Below are 23,982 nucleotides of genomic sequence, written 5' to 3'. Positions count from 1 at the left end.
ACAGAAACATCTGATTATGAGACAGATAATGAAAGACTTGTAAGGCTGGGTCTTCAGAGCTCTCAGGCTATAGCAAATTATGGAACAAGTTTGCTTCTATTAAGTGCAATGTAAGGTTAGATTCTTAAGGAAATAACTAAGTGTAAGACATTCCAAGATGCCATTCTTACAGAGGCAGGAACTGACTCCATTACTACAATGCCATTGATTATAATTTGATTATTATGAAGATATTTTTCCAGTAATAGCATTATAAGTTTACATACACCCTTTCCATTAGGAATTAGCTCCTATCAATACCAGATTTACAGTTCACTGGTTCTCTTGTTAGTTAAGTTTGAATGAAACCTACTACAGAAAACAATAGCAGAAAAGACAGAAGAGCTCTTTTTAAATCACACTGGTAGTGAGTCAGAAATCTAAAGGGGAATTTTAATGTGGATATGATCCAGTGAAACAGCTAAGTGTTCCAGGAGAGGACTTTGTGTCATTGCCCACTGACAGGTTTCTGCTGTCACCCAGTCCTCACAGATGTGTGGAGGTGTCAGACCCACGTGGCAGATCTGTCACATTACTGAGTATCTGGGCTCCTACAAACTTTATAAAACAATTTCTTGCTGATTTAAAACAAGCAAAAAAGTAATCTGTTTCAGAGAACCTGTTCTTCTACAGCTGCTCAGTGGAGTAATTTTGTCACCACAGAACAGAAGGGGGAAAAAAAAGCTTTTGCAAGGAGTTTTCTGACCTATTCTGGTTAGTTTAGAAATAAAGTTTGTAAAATACATTCTTCATCAATGCAATCACTATAAAAACAAGGAAATCACCAGTTAGGGCAATGTTAGCATCCAGACCAACCTCAGTGAGCATGCCTTACCACCCACACTTCATAGTTATTACTCAGACACACTCATGGATGCCTGTACATTGTAACAAAACCTCCTTCATTTCCAGCCACCCACAATGCTGGCATCCGAGTTCCCACAGCCACAGAACTGTCAAGTTTATCTTCAGATTTTCCAGACAGTAAAGAAAAAAATCCTAAACTTGTAAATTAAACACACGTGTCTTGTGTCTTCCTGAGTTAATGTTGCACTGGTGTCAGAATTGCTGAGGTGCCCTTGTGTGCTCTCAGGTATTAAATCTAAGTGAAAATTAACTTGCAGTCTCTACATTCATAAATTAAGATAATCTCTGTGTAAGAGCATTAAACTTGACTTTGCTGGTGATCCTTATTGATTTTACAGGTTGTACAGATACAGCATGACCTGAGCACCTTAAACATCAATTATAAAAATATAAAAGTGTTGCACTTATTAACTAATCAGTTTCTGAAAGGAAAACTTGAGACTGTTTGCCATTCTCTCCAAAGACTGAGCTCTTAGAAACTGAAGGCAATTAATGGCATTGGGTTTCCAGATCACCAAGCTATGCCACAAGAGCAAGCCAATTTAAAAAGCGCCAGGGATGTGGTGGAGTCCCCCTCACTGGATCTTTCCAAGGAGGACAGGGTGCTAGATAACCTCATCTGGGCTCCCTTTCCCCACAACAGGTTGAAGGAACAGGCTGGTCTTTCCAGGTCTTTTTCAACCAGGACTATTCCATTATTCTAGGGAAAACTGTGGAAAATGCAAGGCTTACTCACCTGTACAGTTTCTTTCATCCATATCTAAAGTGAACCCACTGTTACACCTGCATTTGAAACTTCCAATTGTGTTTCTACATTTACCATTCATGCACATGCCAGGGAACACTTTACATTCATTGATATCTAGGAACGAAAACAAAGGAAGTAATTAAGAATTAAGAAATTCTCAACCACAAAGATATATGGAATCAACAGGAATTTCCTGTTCCTTCTTACCAACTGCATTGAGCATAAAAGGCAGGGTTTGGGTTAGAGGGGACATCCTTGGAGACTGGAGGTGAGATATTTCCCTATCTTTTTGGTTATTTTTGGGTTCCTTTGCTTCACAATACCCAAGCCAATAATTAAAAGTTTATGCTTATCAGCAAGCAAAGAAATTCAGGAATATTCTCTGAGTTGAAACTCTGGTATGTGTATGGTGCTCAAGTTTGCTTTGTGCCACAATCAATATTCCTGGCATTCCTGAGCCAGTTTGTACAATATACTACCATTACCAGGCTGATTGGGTTTGGTTTTCAAATTGAGACTGCCAGAGTTTTATCTGGAGCTGTTTTGAAAATGGTATTTTTTTCTTTTGTAGAGCATCAAGTGAAATGTTTCACCTCTCCTCAATGCTGAGTAACACAAACTGTTAAAGGATATTGCTTAGGACAAGGCTGAACGACCTCTCCTACATTCTGTGAAATAATTTGCTGAGGCAATGCCCTGAACTGAGAATCATCTTCAACAAAATAAACATCTCCCACTCATTTCTGTGAATGGAACACAAGAGTGGTCCAAATTAAGAAACAGAAACAGGAAGGCGAACCTCAGAAAATCTCAGCCTAGGCAAGATTTATGAAATAATTAACTTTTTCAATTAAACAAATGTTGGTAATTTGTTGCTATTGTTGTGGTTGTTATTTTCCTTATTTCTTTAATAAATCACCAATGAAAATCAAGAGCTTTGTCTGAGAGTAACAACTCCTGAAAAGCAAAGCTTATTTATGGTGAAGCAGAGGTCTCACCTGTTATAGCTTTCTAAAGCAACTCAAAATATTCCAAGACAAATGCTTCAGAATATATCCTTTAAAAAAAAACAAACAAAAAAAAACCCTAACAAATTTCTGGATCACCTGAGCTTCTGGGCACAGAAAACTGGTTTTTTTCTTCTCAGATTTTAGCCATCTGAAGTAACTTGGGTCTGGTTTCTTGACACTTTCCAGCCTATTCTGTTTTGTCCTTGCTCTACAGGAGTTGAAGCCAGCAAGAACTGGACAAAATATTTTTATTTACTCCTTTATCACTGCAGATAAAATCACTTTTATTTACTCCTTGTTGTCACTGCCCTCACGATTGTAACGCAACAGACACCCTCTCCTTTTAATCACTTACTGATTTTGCAAACCAGATAAAGAATCCACCCTTCTCAGTCTCCCAGAGAGCCCTTGTTAAATTTTAGTAATATTTTATGTTTACATCTAAAATAACTTATTTCTCATACCATTTGATGCTCGGCTCATTCCCTGCAAAGCACTATCCTAAAAAACATGCGCATTTTGCACTATTCCTGTAATTCAGAGTTCCTCTCCTTTCAGGAATTTCCTTCTCCTCCTTACCCAATTCAGACTTTGCACCTTTGCTCTCAAGCTCCCATGAAAGCAGAGAATCTCCCCACCTGTACCATCAGCTCCTTCAGGCAAATATCTTTATCCCATCTCTCAAGCACACTTAACAAGCAGCCTCAAACCCAGGAATTTCCTCAGGACACCCTCAGGGATGCACCCACAATTAATCCTCAGACACCAGAATTGATGCCTTAGGATTTAGGTTTTATATTTTTCAATATATATATATAATTTTTTTTTTCCTGTACTGCTTTAGTGTGAAACTCTAAAACCCCATAGCCTGTCAACTACTGTTCTCCCATTTTATTCAGGCAAATCAATGCTTCTCTAGGCATGAAACTGAAGGACACCAAACTGTCTCAGGCCCTGAGAGACATGAACAAATGTCAAAATTCAGGGAGGCCAAACTTAGAGTAAATTACTTCATTACCTGAAGCTGTAATTGGAGGATTAACCCCTGACACGTAAATGGACCAAACTTTAACTGGGTGAAAAACTCGTGATCGCTTTCTGTCACCGTGATATTTTCTGAAAAATCTCTTTGCCAGCATTTCTTCTCCTGAGAAGATCAGAAGCCTCAGCTTCTCCACATTTTGCTCCTCTAGAATGTGATTTGGAGAATTGTTTATCCAGCATGTGAATTGTTTTAACTTAGTGACTAATCCCAGTCCAGCTGTGTCAGGGCTCTGGTCTGTCATGGGTTTTTATCATTCATTCTTGTCTAGCCTTCTGATGTGTCCTTTCTCTTTCTTTAGTATAGTTTTAGTATATCATTTTCTTTTAATATAATATAACATCATAATATAATAAATCAGTCTTCTGAGAACTTGGGAGTCAAATTCTCACCTCTCACCTTGTCCTGGGGACCCTCACAACAGTTTTCCATCTTGAATGTAGCCTCTCTCGGAGGCTTCTGACTATTCTGACAAGCTGTACCTATTGAAGGCCTTCAATAAATACCCACTTAATTCTCTTAATCTTGTCTAGCCTCTGTTCTAGGAACACATATCACTGACTGGGGTCTCTGTACAAAGCACAAACAGGATGAGACTGCTGTGGAACGTGCCTTGAGCTGTTTGATTTTCCAGCACCAGTCTCATTACATGGTTATGACAATGGGAAGATGCCACCAGCTCACATCCCAGGCAGCAGACTAAGAACTTAATGTGACAACTTGTCGTAACGGCGGGAGAGATGCGACACACCATATGCGATGAATAGCAAATCTCCAAGTTTATTGAAAGCTTACACATTTTTATATTAGTGTTAATGAAGCTTATGCATATTGCAAAATCTGAGCTCGTTATTGGTTAAAGCACACTATGATCAAACACACCTACTTCTATCTCTTAACAATTATTTTGCTTCTATGTGTACATTCTTCTAATTTCTCTACCTTGGGATAACTACATTTTCTGGCAAGCAATTTTCTCCCCCGTCTTCCCGTTTTAGAGAAGGTCACTGTGACCTTCGTCAGTAATTGGGCATCGGTTGCTCAGTTCCCAGCTTGTTTCTCTTACCCTTATCCATTGGTATCACATCGGAATGTCCTTTCTCAGCTAACCAATTCTCCAAAAAGCTCTCTACAACAACTCACTTTATAAGTTTTTTGACCAATCCCACAAAGCAAAAGCACATTGACAGTAGCTCTATCCAACCACTATAAGCACAGGTACCTTTGGTTAAACAATGCTTGCTTATTTCAAATACAATACTTGCTTGTAAGCCTTAAGATACAATGGACAGAGCTCTATTATTAAGCTTCAAACTTCCTAATGTCTTGCTAGATAGACTTTTCTGTAACTTTTCTGCCTGCGTTTTGCAGTTTTCTCAAAACCCTCTAATATTAGAGATTCCCACAACACACTCCAAGCCATTATCACCATCAACTCTTTCAGGCCTTTATCCATCTCTCAAGCAGGAATTCCCTCCGGATACCCTCTGGGATGCACCCACACTTACCCCTCAGGCAGAAGGAGGAAGGCTCACCTTTGTAGAAGGGCCTGCCAGTGAGAAGATCCCCCCTGTTGGAGAATCCGGGGCCCCTGGGGCACAGGGCCCGGTGTTCCTGGGAGCCGGGAGCTGGGCAGCGCTGGCAGCTGGAGCCCCAGGCAGCCCCCAGGGCACAGCAGCAGGAATCCATCCGGAGCCTGCCGGGCACGGGCTGCAGACATTCCTCCTCCTCCCAGCGCAGGTAGCACTGCTCCGTGCGGATATCTGCGTTACACAACAAAAACAAACAGGCTGTTATCCCTCTTCTCGGCTGTTTCATTGTGAAAAATGCGTATTTTATGATGTTTTCGCAAATATTAAAATGAGTATTATGTGTGTTGTGTTAGAAAGTTATGCTGTGTTAATTTTCTGAAGTAGTGTGTTAAATACAGTTTTAGGTTATAACAAAATGTTAAAATAGAACCTGTGCTATGTAGGATACTTTTTTTTCAGAAGAAAGGACTTGAACTGAGACAGCAGCCACAGGACACCTAAATCTTTCAGAGAAAGGGAATTTATTGCTCCCTTATCAGAAGAAACGAACTTCTTCCTGCCTCACTCACACCAGTTAGTATTAAGAGGAAGAAGCTGATGATGACCAGACAGAATCCTGTGTCTGAATAGAATTTATGCATCATGAATGAGGTGTATGAATATGCAACAGGCTGTTGTTTTTAAGGGTTAATCTTCTGTTAACGTGGGTCCTTTTCCGGGCTTATGCTGCCCAGAAAAAGGTACCCGGGTTGGTCGTCCGTAACTCTTTGTCTCTATTGTCTCATATTGTCCTAATCCAAATTGTCAAAAAAATTTATTACTCTAATTATGTTGCTATTTTTCTAACCATTTTATTACTATTAAACTTCTAAAAATTTAAAAACAATTGATTCGCATTTTTCACATCCGTGCCGAGGCCTGAGCAGCAGGCCTCAGCTGGGCTTGACTTACAAGATGAATCCTGGGTACTGTGATTAACACCACCAGTATTATTTAGCTAAAAACAGATTACAAAGGTGCTTATGCTAGCTCTGTATAAACTTGCGTAGTTACCTATAAATAATGTAGCAATTTAAGAAACTTTCCTAAGCGCCTTAGGATTTTACCTTGTATATTTTTCATGTATTTATATATTTTTATACCATCCTGCAGTTCTTGAGTGTATAAGTCTAAACTCTATATACAGTGCTAGCTACTGTCTTCAGATTTTGGTCAGACAAAACAATTCCTCTCTAGGCCTGGGAATCAAGGACACCTCACCGCCTCAGGACTCAGAAATGTAAACAAAAGTGAGTTGGGGGAAGCAAACTTAGGGTAAATTGCTTCATTACCTGAAGCTGTAACGGAATTGTAAACGTAATTGGAAGATTAACCCCCAATATGCAACCGGACCAAACTTATAAAAGTATGAAAACCTGTCATCCATTTTGGGTGCAGCCCCTGGTGGGGTTTCGTCTGTCTTCAGGAAGTATACCTGAAGGCCCTTCAATAAATATAACCACTTTTTATTCCCTTAATTTTGTCTGGCCTCTGCTTTTAGGTAGCCCTGGAAAAGGCATCAGATTCTCCATGAATAGAGGCCTGTTTGTGGGGTATTTGAGGGGAAACCCTCCAAGCTGAGGCCTGGGCCCTGGGCCAAGCCCCAGCCCTTGCTGGATGGGACGTGTGCCACCAGATCCAGGAGTTTCTCTGCTAAAAATATAATCAAGTTGCTTCGACTTGGTGATTTGGGCCTATAGCCTATTTTGGGGTGAATTTGGAGATCCCAGTTACAGGCGGACACACCGTGTAGGATTTTCCCAATTGCTGGGAAGGGTTCTCCAGGTCCTTGCTGTGAATGAGGATCGGGATGATGGTAAAGTATTTAGGCAACTGGGGATGAATCTTTCTCATCACTAGCCTTTTCTCTCATATAGTAATGATTAGGTGCACTGCCTTGCTTACTTTTGTTTGTTGCTAAAGCCAAGCGTGCAGTTTTATTGAATGCATTATTTTACCTTTGTATTGCCTTTGTACTCTCAGTAAAATGACACCATTCTTTCCATCGGTGTCTGTGTTTTTTAAATCACTCCTGTCGACTGGCAGAACACAAGCACACATTAACACTCAGCTCCTGCTCAAGATTCTGCATTTTTGCACAATGTTCAGCCATTTGAAGTTGCTGATTTGCACTATAGTTAAATTTCTGGATCTTTCTTGTGCCACATAAAAGTACAAGAATTTATTTCGTTGTCTCCCCATATCAAGATAAACCCTTACCCTCACATGACTATGCTTTTTAGGATTCTGTGTGTATTTGACAGGACAGACACATGTATTTCTTTACTGTAGCAAGTATTCTCACATATAAAATGATTATTTTATTTGATGGGACAGACACATCTGTTTCTTTATTGTAACAGGCATTCTGACTTATGAAATTACCCTTTTGTGGCTCTTGTGGTTAAAAAAGAAAAAAAGGAAATGGTAAAAAAAAAAATTAAAAAATCCTCCCTATATTTATGTTACTGAATTAATTGAATAGTGCAGTGAATACAGATTAAAACCAAAAAAGCTGACTGTTGTTAGGCTTACTGTAACACCAGGAAAATACAATGAGGTTTCCAGAAAAGTTAATTATGCTTATTATACTCAAGGGTCCATCCCATTAGCAGCAAAGCAGGTCAACCAGAAGACAAATCAACCAAGTATGCAGGCAAAATCTTGTACTTGTGTACCCAAACGTCAGGAAAAGAACCACACACTGGCCTGTGCACTGAAAAAAACAAGTCTAATTTGCACCAGCATATTTGTGCTCACCATCCATCACCCGGGACACTGCTGCTCCTGAACAGGAGTCAGAGCAGGGACAGCACTTTAGCACAGCCTACTGACTGCACTGAGGGCAAAACAAGCCTCAAAACAAACTCATTCCTCGAAGGAATCAACAGCTCTTCTCTGAACTGGCACAGATATTTGACACCTAAGTAGGCACGTTATCTGGGATAATTCAGAAATAAACCAGGCTTTCTTTCCAGCCCCTTGAAGAACGATTTTGGACAGCTGTGGGACACAGCTGTGAGAGTGGGGTGTGCTCTTACCTAAACACACTCGCCCTGTGCCGTCCAGGGTCAGCCCCTCGGGGCACTCGCAGTGGAAGGAGCCTCTGCTGTTGATGCACCGCCCATTGGGACAAACCCCCGGGAAAACCTCGCACTCGTTGACGTCTGTCAGGGACACAAAGGGTTCAGTTACCTGCAGGCTCCAAGGGGAGAGCTACAGCTTCGTGGAGAATTTTAAGTGACAGGAAAGAAATAACACAGTGAATCCCCTTTCATCACATTTTCAAATGGGGGGAGGGAAAAAGTGACATATTGAGTGTAATATGTGATGCGAGGTAATTCATGCTTACATGAAATATGTATAAAATAAAGTTGTGAACAAAATTGTGTATGTAACAAAAATCAGAAAAGCCTAAGACCACTGACACTCAGGAGACAGACTGCCACAGCGAAATTGTGAAACTCCAGATGGCAGCAAGGAAAGGAAGCCTAATTAGCAAGCAAAAGGACGTGGCCGGACTATCGGGGAACACTGCAAGAGTGATGAACACTTGATAAGCATCTTCAATCAAGATAACCAGAGTCTCAGGAGCACGCATCTGAATATCGGGTTCCCGTAACTCGATCAAACACCAGCCACCTCCCAGAAACAGCATTGACCAGCCCTGCACAGAGAAAAGAGGCTTCATGCGTATGCAGGGTGACAAAAGAAATCGGGGCACCTCTGCCTCAGGCAGAAAAAACTGTATAAAACAGCATTTGTGAACAGAGGAATATCTGGTGTGACAGAGGTCGGATCAGGGTTCACCCAGCACCACTGTCTCTGACTGCGGCTATTGAGGACTGCATTTTCGGTCATGAAAATAAAACCTTTTGTTATTATTATTATTATTAATTCTTTTTTCTCATTTATTACATATAACATTGAGTAAGAAGCAAAAACTTCACCTTCACAGGTAACACCCTTGACTCTGGCAAATCCTCTTGAGCAAGCTGTGTCTGGAATCAAGACAGAAAGGTATTGTTACTGCTTTAGAGGGACAGGAAGGCAGGAGCAGAAAATTTAAAAACACATGTATCTTCAGAATTCGCTAATAATTTCACTTTGCAAGTTAGGGAGTGCTCTAGCCTCAATCAAGAAAAGTATTGACTCATATTTAAACTATTGACTCATGTTTAAACCAAGTGAATAGTTGAGGAAATTAATCTTAGACTGTTACTTTCTCATGTGCTTTCCTTAGTAAAATGATCAGCATCTAATCAGATCAGTCCCTGCACTCACATGTAGCTAAAAGGTAAAATTCCTTCAAGAGGCCTGAAGATTTAAAACTGTAGTCACGTCAATTATCAACTTTTTTTCCCCACCAAAGCTTAATAATGGATCTGAGCAATGAGCTTACTGGAGCAGATGCATGGAAAATTAGCATCATGTAATGATTTCAGAGCTTGCTGTAATTTAACTACTTGCAGAATAGGAAATTCAGAGGCCAAACTCACCCAATCTGAGCTGATTATCTATCTAGATTGATTAGATTTTGATCGGTTTTACCAGTCTAACCTGACCATCAGCTTCCTGAAGTCCAAAGGAATACCTTTGCTGCACTGCACAGTTAAGAGCTCTGCTGGATGCTGCTTGCACTCTGCTTTTAGGGGGGATACATGTGCCCACAGTTACTGTTCCGATTAAAATGAGAGGCTAAAACATCTTGACACCAGTTCAGCTGCCAGTGGCACTTTTCCAGCTTTAAGGGGACCAGTATTTTTGCCATAAACTAGAGTACAGTTAGCATTGCTGCTTCCAGCTTCCATAACTAGCCCTGAAATATAATAGCAGCACAATTTCTGCAGTCAATAATGGTACATGAGCTACATGTTCGAAAAGAGCTGGGAAAAAAAGTGTTAACAGCCCACACCATAAAAATGAATTTTGCCAGATATTTCACTTTACTGTTTTAGTCCTTTACCTCCCCATCCCAGTCAATACATAGTCCTTGTGGAGATGAAACATATTGTAGCCATTAAGAGGTTTATTCACATGTTATTTCCTGGTATGCTTCAAAGTTATTAGAATGATCCCTGGTGGTGCAGATTACAATTCTAAAATAGATAGCTTCTGAAGAAGACAACTTCTTTTCATAGGTTTTTGGGAGGGGAGCTAGTTTTGGTGGTTTTTTTGTTTTGTTTAGTTTATTTGGTTGGGGTTTTTTTTTGTTTTGTTCTTTGGGGGTGTTTTTCTGTTTGTTTTTTTTTTTTAATATAGAGAGATGATAACAATCTACTAGTGATACTTATTCCCTTCTCCCAAAAGATGCAGGATGGTGGAGCATACCCAGTTCACACCGTTCACATGGGCTGCCCCAGGCTGCTCCTAAAGTAGCACAGCACTCAGATTTCAGCGTGGCACCGTTGATGTTGACTTCACAGTGGCTGTCTCGGATATTAAGCCAACAAGTCCCCTTCAGGCTGTCTGCAGCAGAACAGAAGGCAAAAACAACACAGAATTGTCACAGCCAGAAGAGCTGGCATGCCACATCCATGACACCAGCAGGCTGAGTACCAAGGGAGCACAGGCTCTCTTTAAAAAGAAAAAACTTCCATTAGAGTAATTTTGTATACACTTTAGTTTAGATAGATAGTGCTATTTATCTAAACTAAATATTTTATTTTAGTGTAAAGGGATAGCACTACCACTGAAAGTGACCAACAAACCACACTGCCTGAGGCATTTTACAATCCAGGTCCCACAGCTGGCAGAGGTTCTTCCAGACACTGCAGTGGATTTATTTATTTCTTTCAGCTAGTGGCTGATCCATCTAAAATATACAAAAGCAGAGATCCCAGCATAGAACTCCCTTTCCTGGGTGTCTGCCTGAACCCTTTCTGAAATGCAGGTGGTTCTTGTCTCTTTCAAAGGGAAGCCTTCAAGGTTGTAAGAAACTTTAAAAAAAAAAACAAAAGCGTGGTGGGTAGGAGTGTTCTGTATTATTTTAGGGGTCTGGTTCTGCTGCTGCATTAGCTACACTTTGAAAAGTCAGTCAGATCTCAAATCAGGTACATACTTTGTAAGTTTTACCTTCAACACCTTTACACTTCCCTACCTTACCAAGGTTACTCTCAAATGGTACAACATTTTTTGAGACAGGCAATCCTGTCTCAAGGATTGGTGATCAGACAGCAAAAGCAGCCTGTAAGGTCAGACCTGAAATGGGAGCTCAGCCTGGCCAGGGTTTAAAAGTAGGTGCATACTCAAGAGTTCAAAGTGACCCAGACAAATTTAGTTTGATCAATAATGAAAGGAAAATAGGATTTGGCTTTAAGATTTACATGCATTGTTTGTGCAAAAAGCCAGACATTTTTACCAATACCTCATCCTCAGGAACAACTTGCTCAAAATAGAATCATTCCAACTTATTTTCTTCCAAACAGCGTCAACTTTCCTACCAAGTTGTCATCTTAAAAAATTATGTGGACCCCAGGGAGCACAACCTTTCTTAGGTTAAAGCAACAGGGAAAAAACCTCACCCAATAATGCGAGTGAAATCAGCCTCAGAAACTGGGCAGGGTATTTAGTTAACAGCTAAGTGTAAAACAGTTCTATTATTTAGGTTAGCATTGGCCTCAAACATGTGGGACAGAGCACGCTTGAAAAGGTGCATAAATACAGAGCTCAACATTATTTCCTTTTACTTGCCAACTTTATAGGAGTGAAAAATCAAAACCAGTATCTCAAAAATTATTTAAATTCTACAAATTAGCAGGTGCTTCTGCTCACACCAGCTGCATCCACACTATCCTGCCAAAGTCTGCTTGCTTGTCTTATCCTTTCCAGGATATTCCTTTATTTTGCATCATCTCTTTTGTCCAGACAAAAATCTTTGGTGGAAGAGTTATTATCCAACATCAAAGCATTCCTTCTGCTGCTCTTATCTCTTTGACTCACACTTGAAGAAGAATATAGGCATAATACAGGCAGATGGCATCCTACTTATTGTGCACTGTATGAACTCCAAAAATCTTGACTAAAATATGTGTAAAAAGCGTGTAAAAGTATGTATTTCAAAAAGCACAAATGGCAGTGTCCCTGAGGTATGGGCAATTCCCAAAATAGCAATGAAACACTTGAATATTTCAAACATCCATCAAAAACAACTCCTCTTTTTTTCCCCTCCATGAGCATGGTCTTAATATTGCAAAAGCTGCCCATGGGCAAGCAAGTATGTCACTATCATTGCTGAAAGTTTTTATCTAGTAACTGCTGAACCTACAACCCTCATTTGCTGAAGGTTTGAGCTTAAATCTGAGTGCAAATTACTGTAATTTGAGCAATGGGTTTTTCTCTATCTGCTCAGGAAAGCTCACAGAAAGAGACAAATGGCTCACTTCTTTGCTGAATAATGTGGTTCTGATTCTGGGTTCTGACATGAGAGCCAATTTGAAAGTAAAAAAAACTTGTCAAAATTGGACATTACCTTATTTTGATCATTCCTATGCAGAACACAAAAAATCCTAAACCTCAATACTATTTTATATTTATACTTTTACTATTTATATTTAGGAATAAGGTATCTGTTGCTACAGCAATGCTTTACAGAAGCAATCTGCTAAAAAAAAAAAATAGGACAAATATATTTTCTCTATAGGGGTATTAGAGGAAAATCAGCTTGAGATTTAAAATGGCATACATTTGATAAGAACACTTCTAAGTTTTTCCACACAGTAAGTCACCTGCAATCTCCAGCCCCTCACTCATTTTTCAATAACCCAGCCTGCCCTCTTCTCATTGCTTCCAATGCCAACGAAATTTTGGCCAAGGTGGAAAAACTGGGCTCTAGCAGTAAAAATCTGTATGTCTTGCACCAGCTCTACTTCTGACCCTTCTGTCTTAAGATATTCACACTTTTGGTGGGAAAACATGGTTCCTGAGACAGTTTTTGTCAACATGAAAAACAAATTATTAGGCTCACAGTATGTTGCTGGATCCTGCTATTCAGTTTTTATCTGACTACTCAGCTAATTTTTTTGTTTATATTTTATGTTATTTGTCACTGCTTTTCAGCCAAATGGGACCTCATACTATAAACAATCCAACAAAAACCATTTGCAAAGTAAATCCAGAACATTGTTATAATTGGGCTCTTTGTGAACTTGTGGCCCCTTTGGATGTAAGAACACAAGATTAAAAATAAGAGGTTCAAAAAGCATATGTTTAGCATGGTTATATCAAGAAATCAGCATAACATGAAAATTACAAAAACAATAATAAACTTCACCAGCCAGTAATGCTACATGGAAATGTAAGAGAAAGCTCAGGCACAAAAGTAACATTCACTTAAAAAACACATTAAGGCATGGAAGAATACCATAATTAAATGGGAGCTTGAGTCTTTGCATTCATTTTTCCTCCTTACGAAAATCCTGACAAGAAAATTTGAATGAAAAATGCCAAACAAATCCATATGAAAACAAAAGTAACATTTAAGGTTAGCATCACCCACTTAATAATGACACCCACTTATTCATGACCACTTATGAGTTGGAGGACCACACATATCCTGCAATAATTTCAATTATGCTACACAAATAATATGAAACAATGGCAGCTTATAAACACCTGCAAAGTACAGCAGACTACAACCCTTTTGAATTTTCTTAGAAAGCCAAGGAAAAAAAACCACACTAATGAACAGTTTTCAAAAATAATGGCAATGACATCCTGCAGACAGCTGTTGCTGCTTACTCCAATAAAACCTCTGCAGCATTCTGCTTTTTTTCCCAAAAGAATCCTCAAAGGATGCTAACATTTTTAGATACATGTAGAATATGTATCTATATATATAAATATAAATAAATAAATGTATAATATATACTTTTTTTTTTAATAAAAAGGGAAAATGAAAGGAGGAAACACCCACCAATACAAATCAGTCCTGTAGGGTCCAACTTGCTGCCAGATGAACACTCACAGTGGAAGGACCCAAGGTTGTTCCTGCAGGCACCATTGACACATGGGCTGCTTTCACATTCATTTATATCTGTAATCCAGAAACAAAAGGCATTATTAGGACTAAAGAGTGCCTCTGGGAAGTATTCCATGGTAATTTATACTCTCTAAATGCTGTTGGGCACTGTGAGCGACCAGGACCGCCTGAAATATTTGCCCCTCCTCTCCTCCCAGCAAGTTTTGGATCAAAAGGTACAGGGACAGACAGGTAGGCTGTATTTTGAAGTACACATATTTTGGAGGTGCTAATTAAATGGCCCTTTTCTACAAGGACAATTAATTTCCAACAGCATGGGCCATGAGGTTCTCCAGCATCATTTACAACTGTCCCGTGAGAAAACAAAACTCTTTGCTCACAGAATGCAAATGCATTCCCAGCCACACCATGCAGAGAACAAACAAAGCCCTCATTGTTTCTGCCATTTATGGCCCCATGAGAAGAATTAAGAAAACCCTGTCAGAAGCAAAATATCACAATGCTGGGTGCAATTCTCTAGTTATGGAAACACCGAAGAAATAGCAGTTGTAATTGGAATACTGTAAAGGGTACTTCTCTTTAGCCCCAAAATCCTGTTTATTATCCCTGTGAGGTTTTTAAGCTTGTTCACATGCAAGAAGAGGACCCCTGCAGACAGCATTATTTGCTGATTTTTTTTCTTTTAAGTGGAATCAGTTTTAAGATTGAAACAATGCAAACACACATTCACTCCAAGAAGAACTGTTGATGCGTATCCACCATTTTCTTCTGAACTCAACTAATCTAATTTTTTTATATGCATCCTGAATCAAGCCATACATTCTAATCCAAACAGTTCCCTTTAGCAGGCTTGAAGTATAAATGTTTAGTGCTTGCTTATATTTGCTGGCAGTGCTTCAGGAATATCTTGTAATATCTATAAATTAAACCATCTTAATTTAAATTAATTATAACCTAATGTAGAATCTAGCTAAGCACTAGAGATATTAATAGCATCAAGAGATCATTTTCAAGACAAATTGAAATGCTCTCTGTATTTTTTTTAAGTTTTCTAAGAGATAAAATTTGCTATTTTTTTTATGATGCATCAAGCCTTCCTTTCAGCAGAGATGTGCATCACAGGAAGAAACAGGTATTTAAACACATATAATAATATCAATGTATTAATTAAAAAAAAAAAAAAAAGAAAGCAAGAAAGAGAGAGAAGATAAAAATGCCCAAAATCAGTAAACTTTGGAAACTGTGGTATCTCTCTTCATGCCAAAAGCAAGCACTTAATTTAAAAGCCAGCTTCCACAGATCCTTTACTTAATGGACTTATCTACAAAGAGCAAATAGGACTTGGCTTTGACTGTCAACAACTTTCTGAGCAATGACAGAGCTTTATGTTTCTGAAGCCTGATTTTAAGCTATGGATTGCCCATTTTACAGATTAATCATACACAGACACAGGGATGTAAGATCTAAGAGGCTTTATCAGGTCAGGACAATGTGCCTCATTGTTAATTCTGACAGAAAAAGCTCCAAGTCCCTCTGCATCCAAGCTGGCAACCTGGAGTCCTCACCAGCAATTCTCCTCCCCGTGGATATATTTTATACTCTATTAGCTCAGTTTTTATCACCCAGGGAATGCTCCCTGTCTCTGTTGCTTCCCACTCTCTGGTTTCCCCAGCCAGCAATACCTGGTGGTGGGGAGGGTTCTCTGCTGCTTTTGCAGAGAAACCAAAGTGGTCCCTAAAATCACAAATCACTCTGACACACACAAAAAAAAAGCAATCCTAAGTATCTACTTTATGTCAAATAATCCTCTGAATGGAAATGCTCTGAGACAAAGACACACTTTTGCTTCCTCTCCATCTGCCATCTTGCTTTCAGAAGTTTGTCTAGCTTTAAAAAAAAAAAGTGAGAAAAAATTGAAAAGACAGGACAAACTAACAAAACTGAAGTGATGTATTCCCCGTCCAAACAATCACAAGTGTTCCTCCCTTCTTTAAATAAGTTGCAATGTGAGAGAAATTTCCATGAGGGACCAGGCATCATCTGTGAAGGTACTTAAAGCTGAAAATGGGTGATTTTCATGTGAAGTGTCACACTGTTTTAACAGCTGTCAGCTGACCTCACACAGAGGTTTGCACAGGCACAACCAATGTGCGAGACAAAGTGAAAAGCAGACAGGTGTCACTGTCCAAATCATCACTTCAAGAAGATACATGAAAGTTAAACAGCTTCACATTTATGGGAGTAACATGAGGTTGTCATGCCTCCCTTTGATTTTCCCTTTGGCATTTAGCAAGGCAGGATTACAATCAATTTTCTTCTAAGAAAAGACATCTTTTTGTTTCAAATTTTCAGAGTTTAAATGAAAATCTGACAAAAATAATTGAGGGCCACACCTGGAAGCCAATGTCCCTGAAACTACAACCAAAGAAGGGAGTAAGTGGAGACAGAGAGGCAAAACCTTTCAACACCTTTTGAAAAGTAGAGTCAGCTCTCTTGGCTTCATGGGCCATGCTCCAGGCCTTTCTGCATTTCATATACTTTAGCACTATGCTAAGTAAGAAGGAAAAAAAGAAACAAAACCCCAAGCCAAATAAATTTGGATAGCAATAGTCTGATAATAGTGCATTGACTACATCCCAAAATCGCCATCCAGGAAAAAAAAAAAAAAAATTAAATGATATTAAGTGCATGTCAGCATTAGTACACTGCTGAATCAAATGAAAAAGTATCACATGCACAATGTAAACAAGCTCCAAAAATTGTTTCCCTACAGCTTCTCATAATAATACTAAATGGTAATTTTTAAAAGAGTAAGCCACAAACCAAATAGATTTTAACACTGTTCTGTATAGTAAAATAAAACCTGCTATGTATGAAGATATTTATTGAGGTGTGTTTTAAATTTTTTTTTCTCTTAAGTGAAGTGAGTGTACATTGTAAACGTCAGAGAAAGAAAAATTGAAACAGTCCACTGTACATTCCTGGAAATGAACTTCAAAGCACATCTGGTTTACATTTAACTAGTTATGTCACTGGAAACACAAACTAAACCATGGAGCTTGTCATAAAAATCTCAACTTTCACAGACTCTGGTGCCTCAAACAAGTCTCCTACTCCTCGCAACAAACTGATAAAAAATTTCAATTGAACTACAAACAAAACAAGAATTTTGTTGTTTCTTCAGAGTTGCTGATGAGAGTCATATTAAAAATTTCTTGGTGACTAATAAGCATCAGATCATTTTCAGTGCTCAACACAGCGCTCCTTACTACAGCAGGTTTTTACAACCAGAGAACTTACAACTCCAAAACGAATTATGAGAAACAGGATTTGGGCAGAAAGAGAGTAATTTCTTTCTCTGCTGCCAACCCAGCATTGCTACTGCCTAGCCAATGTGAGTAAAACCACAACATTTAATAGTTTTACAGGCACTTTTACACAAAACCCCTCCTGACCAGCTTTTTTTACTGCACTGGCTAAATTTAGATGTCAATTTAAGGACAAAGACTCAAGATTATTAACAATAATAGTGTTATTACCATTAAGAAATAAATCCAAGTTTACTGTTTGAAAATGCAGATACATTTTATTTCAACAGGACTGGCTGGGTTGTCTGCATTCTGGCTTCTCACCCATCCAGCTTTAGGTCAGTGTTTTATTCTCTGATGTTCTTGGTAGTGAGCACCTCCCCTGACCACACTGCATCAGTTTCTCTGTCTGGAAGATTCCTCAAGAAACATGTGCATTAAGGGCACACAGTAAACTGTTTTCACAGACAGAAATCTTGCAGTGCACAGACACAGACCCTGGAGGATAAATTCCTGAGCACAGGTAGGCACTGAGACAGCTTGGCACAGAAAGCTCTGTAAATCCACGAGGGTTGGCACAAGAAAAGCCCCACTCTGAACAAGTGGTACCAATTTGTAACATTCAAAAAGAGCAAGAACTGACCTCCAAAGGGGTCCTCTGAAACCCACATGTATTAAAATATAAAGGAATGTAATTTCTTTTGCATAGAAGGAGTGAAGACGTTTTGTGTGGAACATGTGAATGATTTTATACTGCCAGAATTTAAAACATTTCTACTTTCCTTTCTATGTGTTTGCTTAGCTGTATGGCAGTAAATTCTACATGATCAATAATAATAAGGAGCTGAGGACAGTAATATCTTCCACCACTTCAGAAAAATCTGGATGATTACACTGGTCCACATAACAAGTGTTTTGCAACGAAGAACTACAGCTTCCCCATCACTCAAAGAAATGCAAAACCATTTACTATAAAAACTTCCTAATGATTACAAATACTGAGATTTACTGTGGAACTAAACAAAAAATAAAGGAGAAGACCAGTAAAAATGTACATCTCCTAATATTAATTAAGAGTTGGCACATAAGCTAATGCTTCCAATTTTACTTTTTTTGGTACAGTTTTCCGTGTTTTTTTTTTTTTTAATAACTAAAATTGCTCATTAGTTTCTGCTATATGACATTTTTGCTGCTTTAACATCTGTAGTAATGTATGCACTAACATTGAAGTACTAACTAACGTAAATAGTAATATTACTATTTAGAAAGATTATTTATAAATATTACTATTTATAAATATTACTATTTATAAATATTACTATTTATGAAGAAAGCAATTTGGATTGTACTGAAAAAAGGAAGGAGGTAGATTGTACTGAAGGACAATTTTAGTATTACTGGGCAGTAACACCCAGGGCCTGGAATGCATCACAGATAATAGGACTTGATCTAGAATTAACTATCACCCCAGAGTGAAGGGAGAGAAGAAGGGAGAAAAGAAAAAGGAGACTCTGTGATCAAGACAGATGCATTTCCCTAAATGGCAGATGTGGTGTTCCTACTATGTGATCAAAGGCAACCACGTATTGTAGGCTAAAAATGTTGTAGCTAAGCAAAGGAAAACATTATCACATCAAATTAAATTATTACTTTGAAAGAAATTCAACAGCAACACCCAACACAGTAAAAAGCAGGGAAATAAAAAGAGAAATGTGGAGATTTATTCAACATCACAGCTCTCCCTTTTCCTCTGGTGTCTGCCATCGCTCCCGCGACGGTTTCGCTTTGACGTGGCAGAGCAAGCAACAGATCTGACAGGACGTGCAGGTTCCTCACCTTCACAGGTGTCTGTCTCCGAGCTGAACAGGTAACCCCGGGGGCAGGAGCAGCTGTAGCTGCCCGGGGTGTTGCGGCAGAGCCCGTTGTCACACAGCAGCCCGTTCACAGAGCACTCGTCAATGTCTGCGGGGACAGGAGACAGACCATGACACCAAAAATGACAGCTCTGGCTTGTAAAGCTCTGGCTCACTTCCAGGTTTTTACTGCAAAGATTTCTGTTCTGCCTTTAAAGTTTTGGTTTTTTGGTTTTTTTTTTCACTAGCAAGCACAAAAATTAGTTCACGGTTAGTCTCAAAAGAATAATTATGTTTTCCTACAATGACCCTGACCTTGGCCAAATGACAATGATTTTTGTCATTTCTATGACTGCACCATATAAACTAATGGAGGTCTATTTGCTCTGAAAACAGTATTTTAATTATTTCTTTTATTTAAACACAGGAACAGCAGTGTGTTAATTACTGTTCTAACTCTCTTTTATGGGCTAAAATTGTTTTTTGTTATCCATGAAGTGGATTAAAATCTATCCTGTACGGTTGATGCATGGCAGCCATCTCAAGAGCACACATACACCTCCCTTCCAGAGGAACACTGAATTTAAAAAAAAACATGATTGAGACCAGGATATCAAGCACTAGGTATAGTAACATAATTCCTTGAATTCCATATTGACTAGGTATAGTAACATAATTCCTTGAACTTCCTTTAAACTAAGTGAAAGTAATTCTAATTAAAAATAACGTCTTCCTCATTGCCCTACTATTTATTCTATGAAAGATGAAAATTATAATTTTTTAAGCCCTTTCCTTTAATGCTCAGCACATGTTAAAATAATCTATGTGTATAAAAGAATATTGATAAGATAAGCCAGGATAAACATGACATTTCATCCTGCTTCAGGTTGTCTCCTCTTTATTGACTGCTTGATTTCCCAAACCTAATATTGCAACTGAAATCTTAAGTCAAACAGATTTTTAGAGAGTTTTTAAGTTTAAAAATATAGAAGAAAAGTGAGAATGCAATATAACTACAATCTGGTGATTTCTGGTTACCCCAACTTCTTCAGATTTTCCAAGCTGTGCTTATTCCTGTAGGATTCAGACAACAAAGCCTAAATGTCCCCAGATGATGAATCAAAGATTTATGTCTGGCAGCCATAAATTTAAAAAAAAGCTCTTCTTTCCTAACCTGTCCCTAATCTAACTTCATCTGATTTCAACCACGGAAAGGAGGATAAATTTGCAAACTGACATTTTCAAGAGCAATTCTGAGCCTGTTGTCATAAAATCCTTTGGCCCCAGCTATGTAGTGTGATGAATGCATTATTTCATTAGAATCTCACAGAATAACTTCAGATTTGGACTGTAATCTGTTGGGATAAGCTCTGTAAAATACTGAACAATGCAGTTTATGCTTTAAACCCACTCAGACCTGACAAAAATTCTGTCTGCATTCTGACTGATGACCATTTCTATTTCCTGGCATCTCATAAACTGTGCCATTAATTATAATCTTTCAACCTTTTATCTGAGTGTTCACACTTAAATTCTTTTATGGAAAAATTCTATCCAGGAATAAACACATCCTCAGATTCAGTCAGCTTTATCTTTATTTAAGTAAATACATAGATTATACTAGCACTTACCCAATCCCAAGAGTAACTAGCTAAATAAAACCCCTTCCAATAAAACCCACTTGGAGAATGAATACATGAAGCATTTTAAAAAGAAAAACACCAATACTTTTCTGCAGCAGTGCTTTTCCTTCCAGAAGGTCATATTTAGGGCTTTAGGAAGTAGCTAGAGGTAAAGTTCCTTTATTCAAGCAGATGAAAGGAGACACTTTCTTTACTTTGTGCTTCCTTTGCATCACCAGGAAGGAATGTTTGATATGAAAACTGTACTGCAGCTATAGACCAGGTTTTCCCCAGCAAAACTGGTGGAGTTTTGCCAGTGGACAGGTCAGTAAATCTTTAACTGCAGAGAGAAATAATTTACCAAAATAAACACAGTATTTAAGGACAATACTTTGGACATCCTAATGGTTCCTGAGAGATTTCTTTTAGCTTTAAATTTAAACAAACTTTGCCTTTCTACTTAAAATTACAAGGCTATAAGCAACATGATTCTACAATGCACTTGTGGTGTGACACACTTTTTCTGGATGTAAGAATTCCCAAAAGAAAACAAAAACCCACTGGATTTCATGAATAATAAAATTAATTAGATGGAGAGTGAAACCTGCAATGTTACCTCCTGCTTACACAACCCAAACAGCAACACAATAAAATATACAGTATACAAAAATGTACAGTATGCAAAATGTACAGTAAGAGTAACAATTATGCAGAGATTGAGAAAAGCATCATTCCAAATTTTTTTGCATTTTGATTGCAGCTTGAAGAAGCAGATGTCTTGCGACCTAAATCCTGTCAGGTCAAACCAGCATCAACACAATGATAAATAATTCATCCACAATAAAATAAAAAAAACAACCAGAACTTACCCACACAATTGGTTCCAGCAGGATCAGGCTGGTAGCCACTGTTGCAGTTACAGCGATAGCTGCCACGCAGGTTTTCACAAATCCCATTGGAGCAAATATCAGGATCCAAAGCACACTCGTTAATATCTGCATCAGCACAGCAACAGAAGACAGTCAGGCACTGCCAGGTGTGACAAACCTGCTCCTGTGAGAGGTTTGTCTCACTGAGACTGCATGACTCACTGCATGCTGGGGCCCTCAGTCAGAGCCAAGGCACAGATGCAGCCCAAAGGCTGAAAGAGGTGATTTTTCTCCTTTATTTGACACTAGAGGGACAAACCTGGAATACTGCGTCCAGTTTTGGGCCACTTTACGTGGGCCCACTCCTCAAGCCTCCTATGCACTTGTAGAAGCCTGTCATACCCCTGGCACTCCTTGCTCAACTCAGCCCCAGAGTGCCCTAGCTTTCCCAATCCCATGGCTACACATCTGGGCAGCTTTCCTCTGTTCCTCACAGCATTCTTCCCTGGCTCCACTGACACTGCATTTCCTTCTCACACTTCAGCTTGATCTTTACTCAGCCATGCTGCTCTTTCCCCTCCTTGCCTGACTTCTTACACATGTGAACAGAGAGCTCTTGTGATCTCAGGAAAACATCCTCAGAGCTCTGTTCTGCTCCTCCTCCTGAGGGCAGTTTCCAAGGGAATCCCATTCACTGATGCCTTAAGCAACTGCAAGTTCATGCTCATGAAATTCAGGGTGCTTTCTTTACTCTCCATCTGGCAGGAGTTCCAATTCAGCAGGAGTTCCAACAGGGCATGACCAATGCAGTCCAGGCTGCCATCAGTATGGACATCACTAATTAGTTCATTGGTTCATCACTAATTAGTTCATCTGTGCTGGTAATCAATAGGTCCAGTAATGCCTCAGCTCTGTGTAAACTATCACCTGGATTAAGAAATTTTCCCCTCAGAGGGCTCCAAGTGTCTCCTGAACTACACACAGCTCATGTCAGTGTGGCTAAATTCCCTCAGCAGAATCAGTGCCTGAGGTGCAAGAAGAGGCTAAAGGGGCTGGATTTGTTCAGCTGAAAAGAGGGAATATCAGAAGGACCCCTAACAGCACTACCCTGATTTTAAGAGATGATTACAAACAAGATGGAGACACCTCTTTGAGGTGCACAACGACATGGCAAGAGATAACACTTGCAAGATACAACAGTGGAAATTTAAATTAAACACCAGGAAAACAATTCTTCACCATGAGTGTGGCTGAGCAGTGGAGGAAGCTGCCCAAAGAGGCTACAGGAACTCCGTCCTTGGAGATTTTCCAAATTCCCCCAGGCAAGGCTTTGAGAAATGGTTTAACTTTGAAAATACCCTTGCTCTGAGCAGAAGGTTAGGTTGGATCATCTCCAGATATCCTTTCCAACCTAAACTGACAGGGAATTACCTGTTGTTAACAAAAAGCTTGATGCAAAATACCCAGCCTGTGGACCCAGTGCCTGTAGTTTAAGGATCTAGGTAAGAAGTTATAAATTACTAGTTGACACATAAATTTTCCTAATACATAAGTAAAACAGAGGTCAAAACTACAGCATATTCAGTCCTGTAAGTACTTGCTGGAAATTTAAATTTTTTCTCAGACAGACAGGACAGGATGATGGATGAGTTATATACCCTGAATTTACAGTTCTATATAAAGTTTCTGCTGTAGTTGGAAAACTCCAAAATATTCATATGAACTGTAAGAAGAGGAACAGACTAATTTTAATGCTTCTTGCCTCCGAGGAAAAGAGGGTTTTTCAATATTTTCCTTCTTCTCATATGGTAAGCCCATTACTTTAAATAGTTCCTTTCCCAAACCCTGGAAAGAAAGGGTGCTGGCCTAGCTGTGACTTCATGAAAGGCTTGTTTTATACTTGTAGAGCTCAGCTTTTTGCAAAGAACATTTCCTATTTAATCACAGTGCAGTTTAGATACTGATTTAATACATTTAATCACATATGCATTTGGAAAAAAACCATGCTACCCCTGGATAAAACTCAATGCTATGGGACACCTGAAAAACTTTGTAAGAAAATACGATTTGGCG

The 23,982-nt window shown here is 39.0% G+C and overlaps 1 protein-coding gene across 1 annotated transcript in view; it reads right to left on the bottom strand.

Annotated features, from left to right (window-relative positions):
• The window catches only part of FBN2 (fibrillin 2), a 123,852-nt gene that overhangs the window by 45,472 nt on the left and 54,398 nt on the right, over window positions 1-23,982 (bottom strand). Inside the window, exons 18-25 of the mRNA XM_077171689.1 lie at window positions 21,910-22,035; window positions 19,402-19,527; window positions 14,192-14,311; window positions 10,609-10,746; window positions 9,228-9,278; window positions 8,319-8,444; window positions 5,242-5,469; window positions 1,643-1,768 (exon numbers count right to left, since the gene is read on the bottom strand). Of these exons, the coding sequence (XP_077027804.1) occupies window positions 1,643-1,768; window positions 5,242-5,469; window positions 8,319-8,444; window positions 9,228-9,278; window positions 10,609-10,746; window positions 14,192-14,311; window positions 19,402-19,527; window positions 21,910-22,035 (1,041 nt within the window). The remainder of the gene's footprint in view (window positions 1-1,642; window positions 1,769-5,241; window positions 5,470-8,318; window positions 8,445-9,227; window positions 9,279-10,608; window positions 10,747-14,191; window positions 14,312-19,401; window positions 19,528-21,909; window positions 22,036-23,982) is intronic.

The sequence above is a fragment of the Agelaius phoeniceus genome, chromosome Z (assembly GCF_051311805.1).
Source record: "Agelaius phoeniceus isolate bAgePho1 chromosome Z, bAgePho1.hap1, whole genome shotgun sequence".
NCBI lineage: Eukaryota > Metazoa > Chordata > Aves > Passeriformes > Icteridae > Agelaius > Agelaius phoeniceus.
The sequence above is the reverse complement of the archived record's forward strand: the minus strand, read 5'-3'. Positions and strand labels throughout refer to the sequence as shown.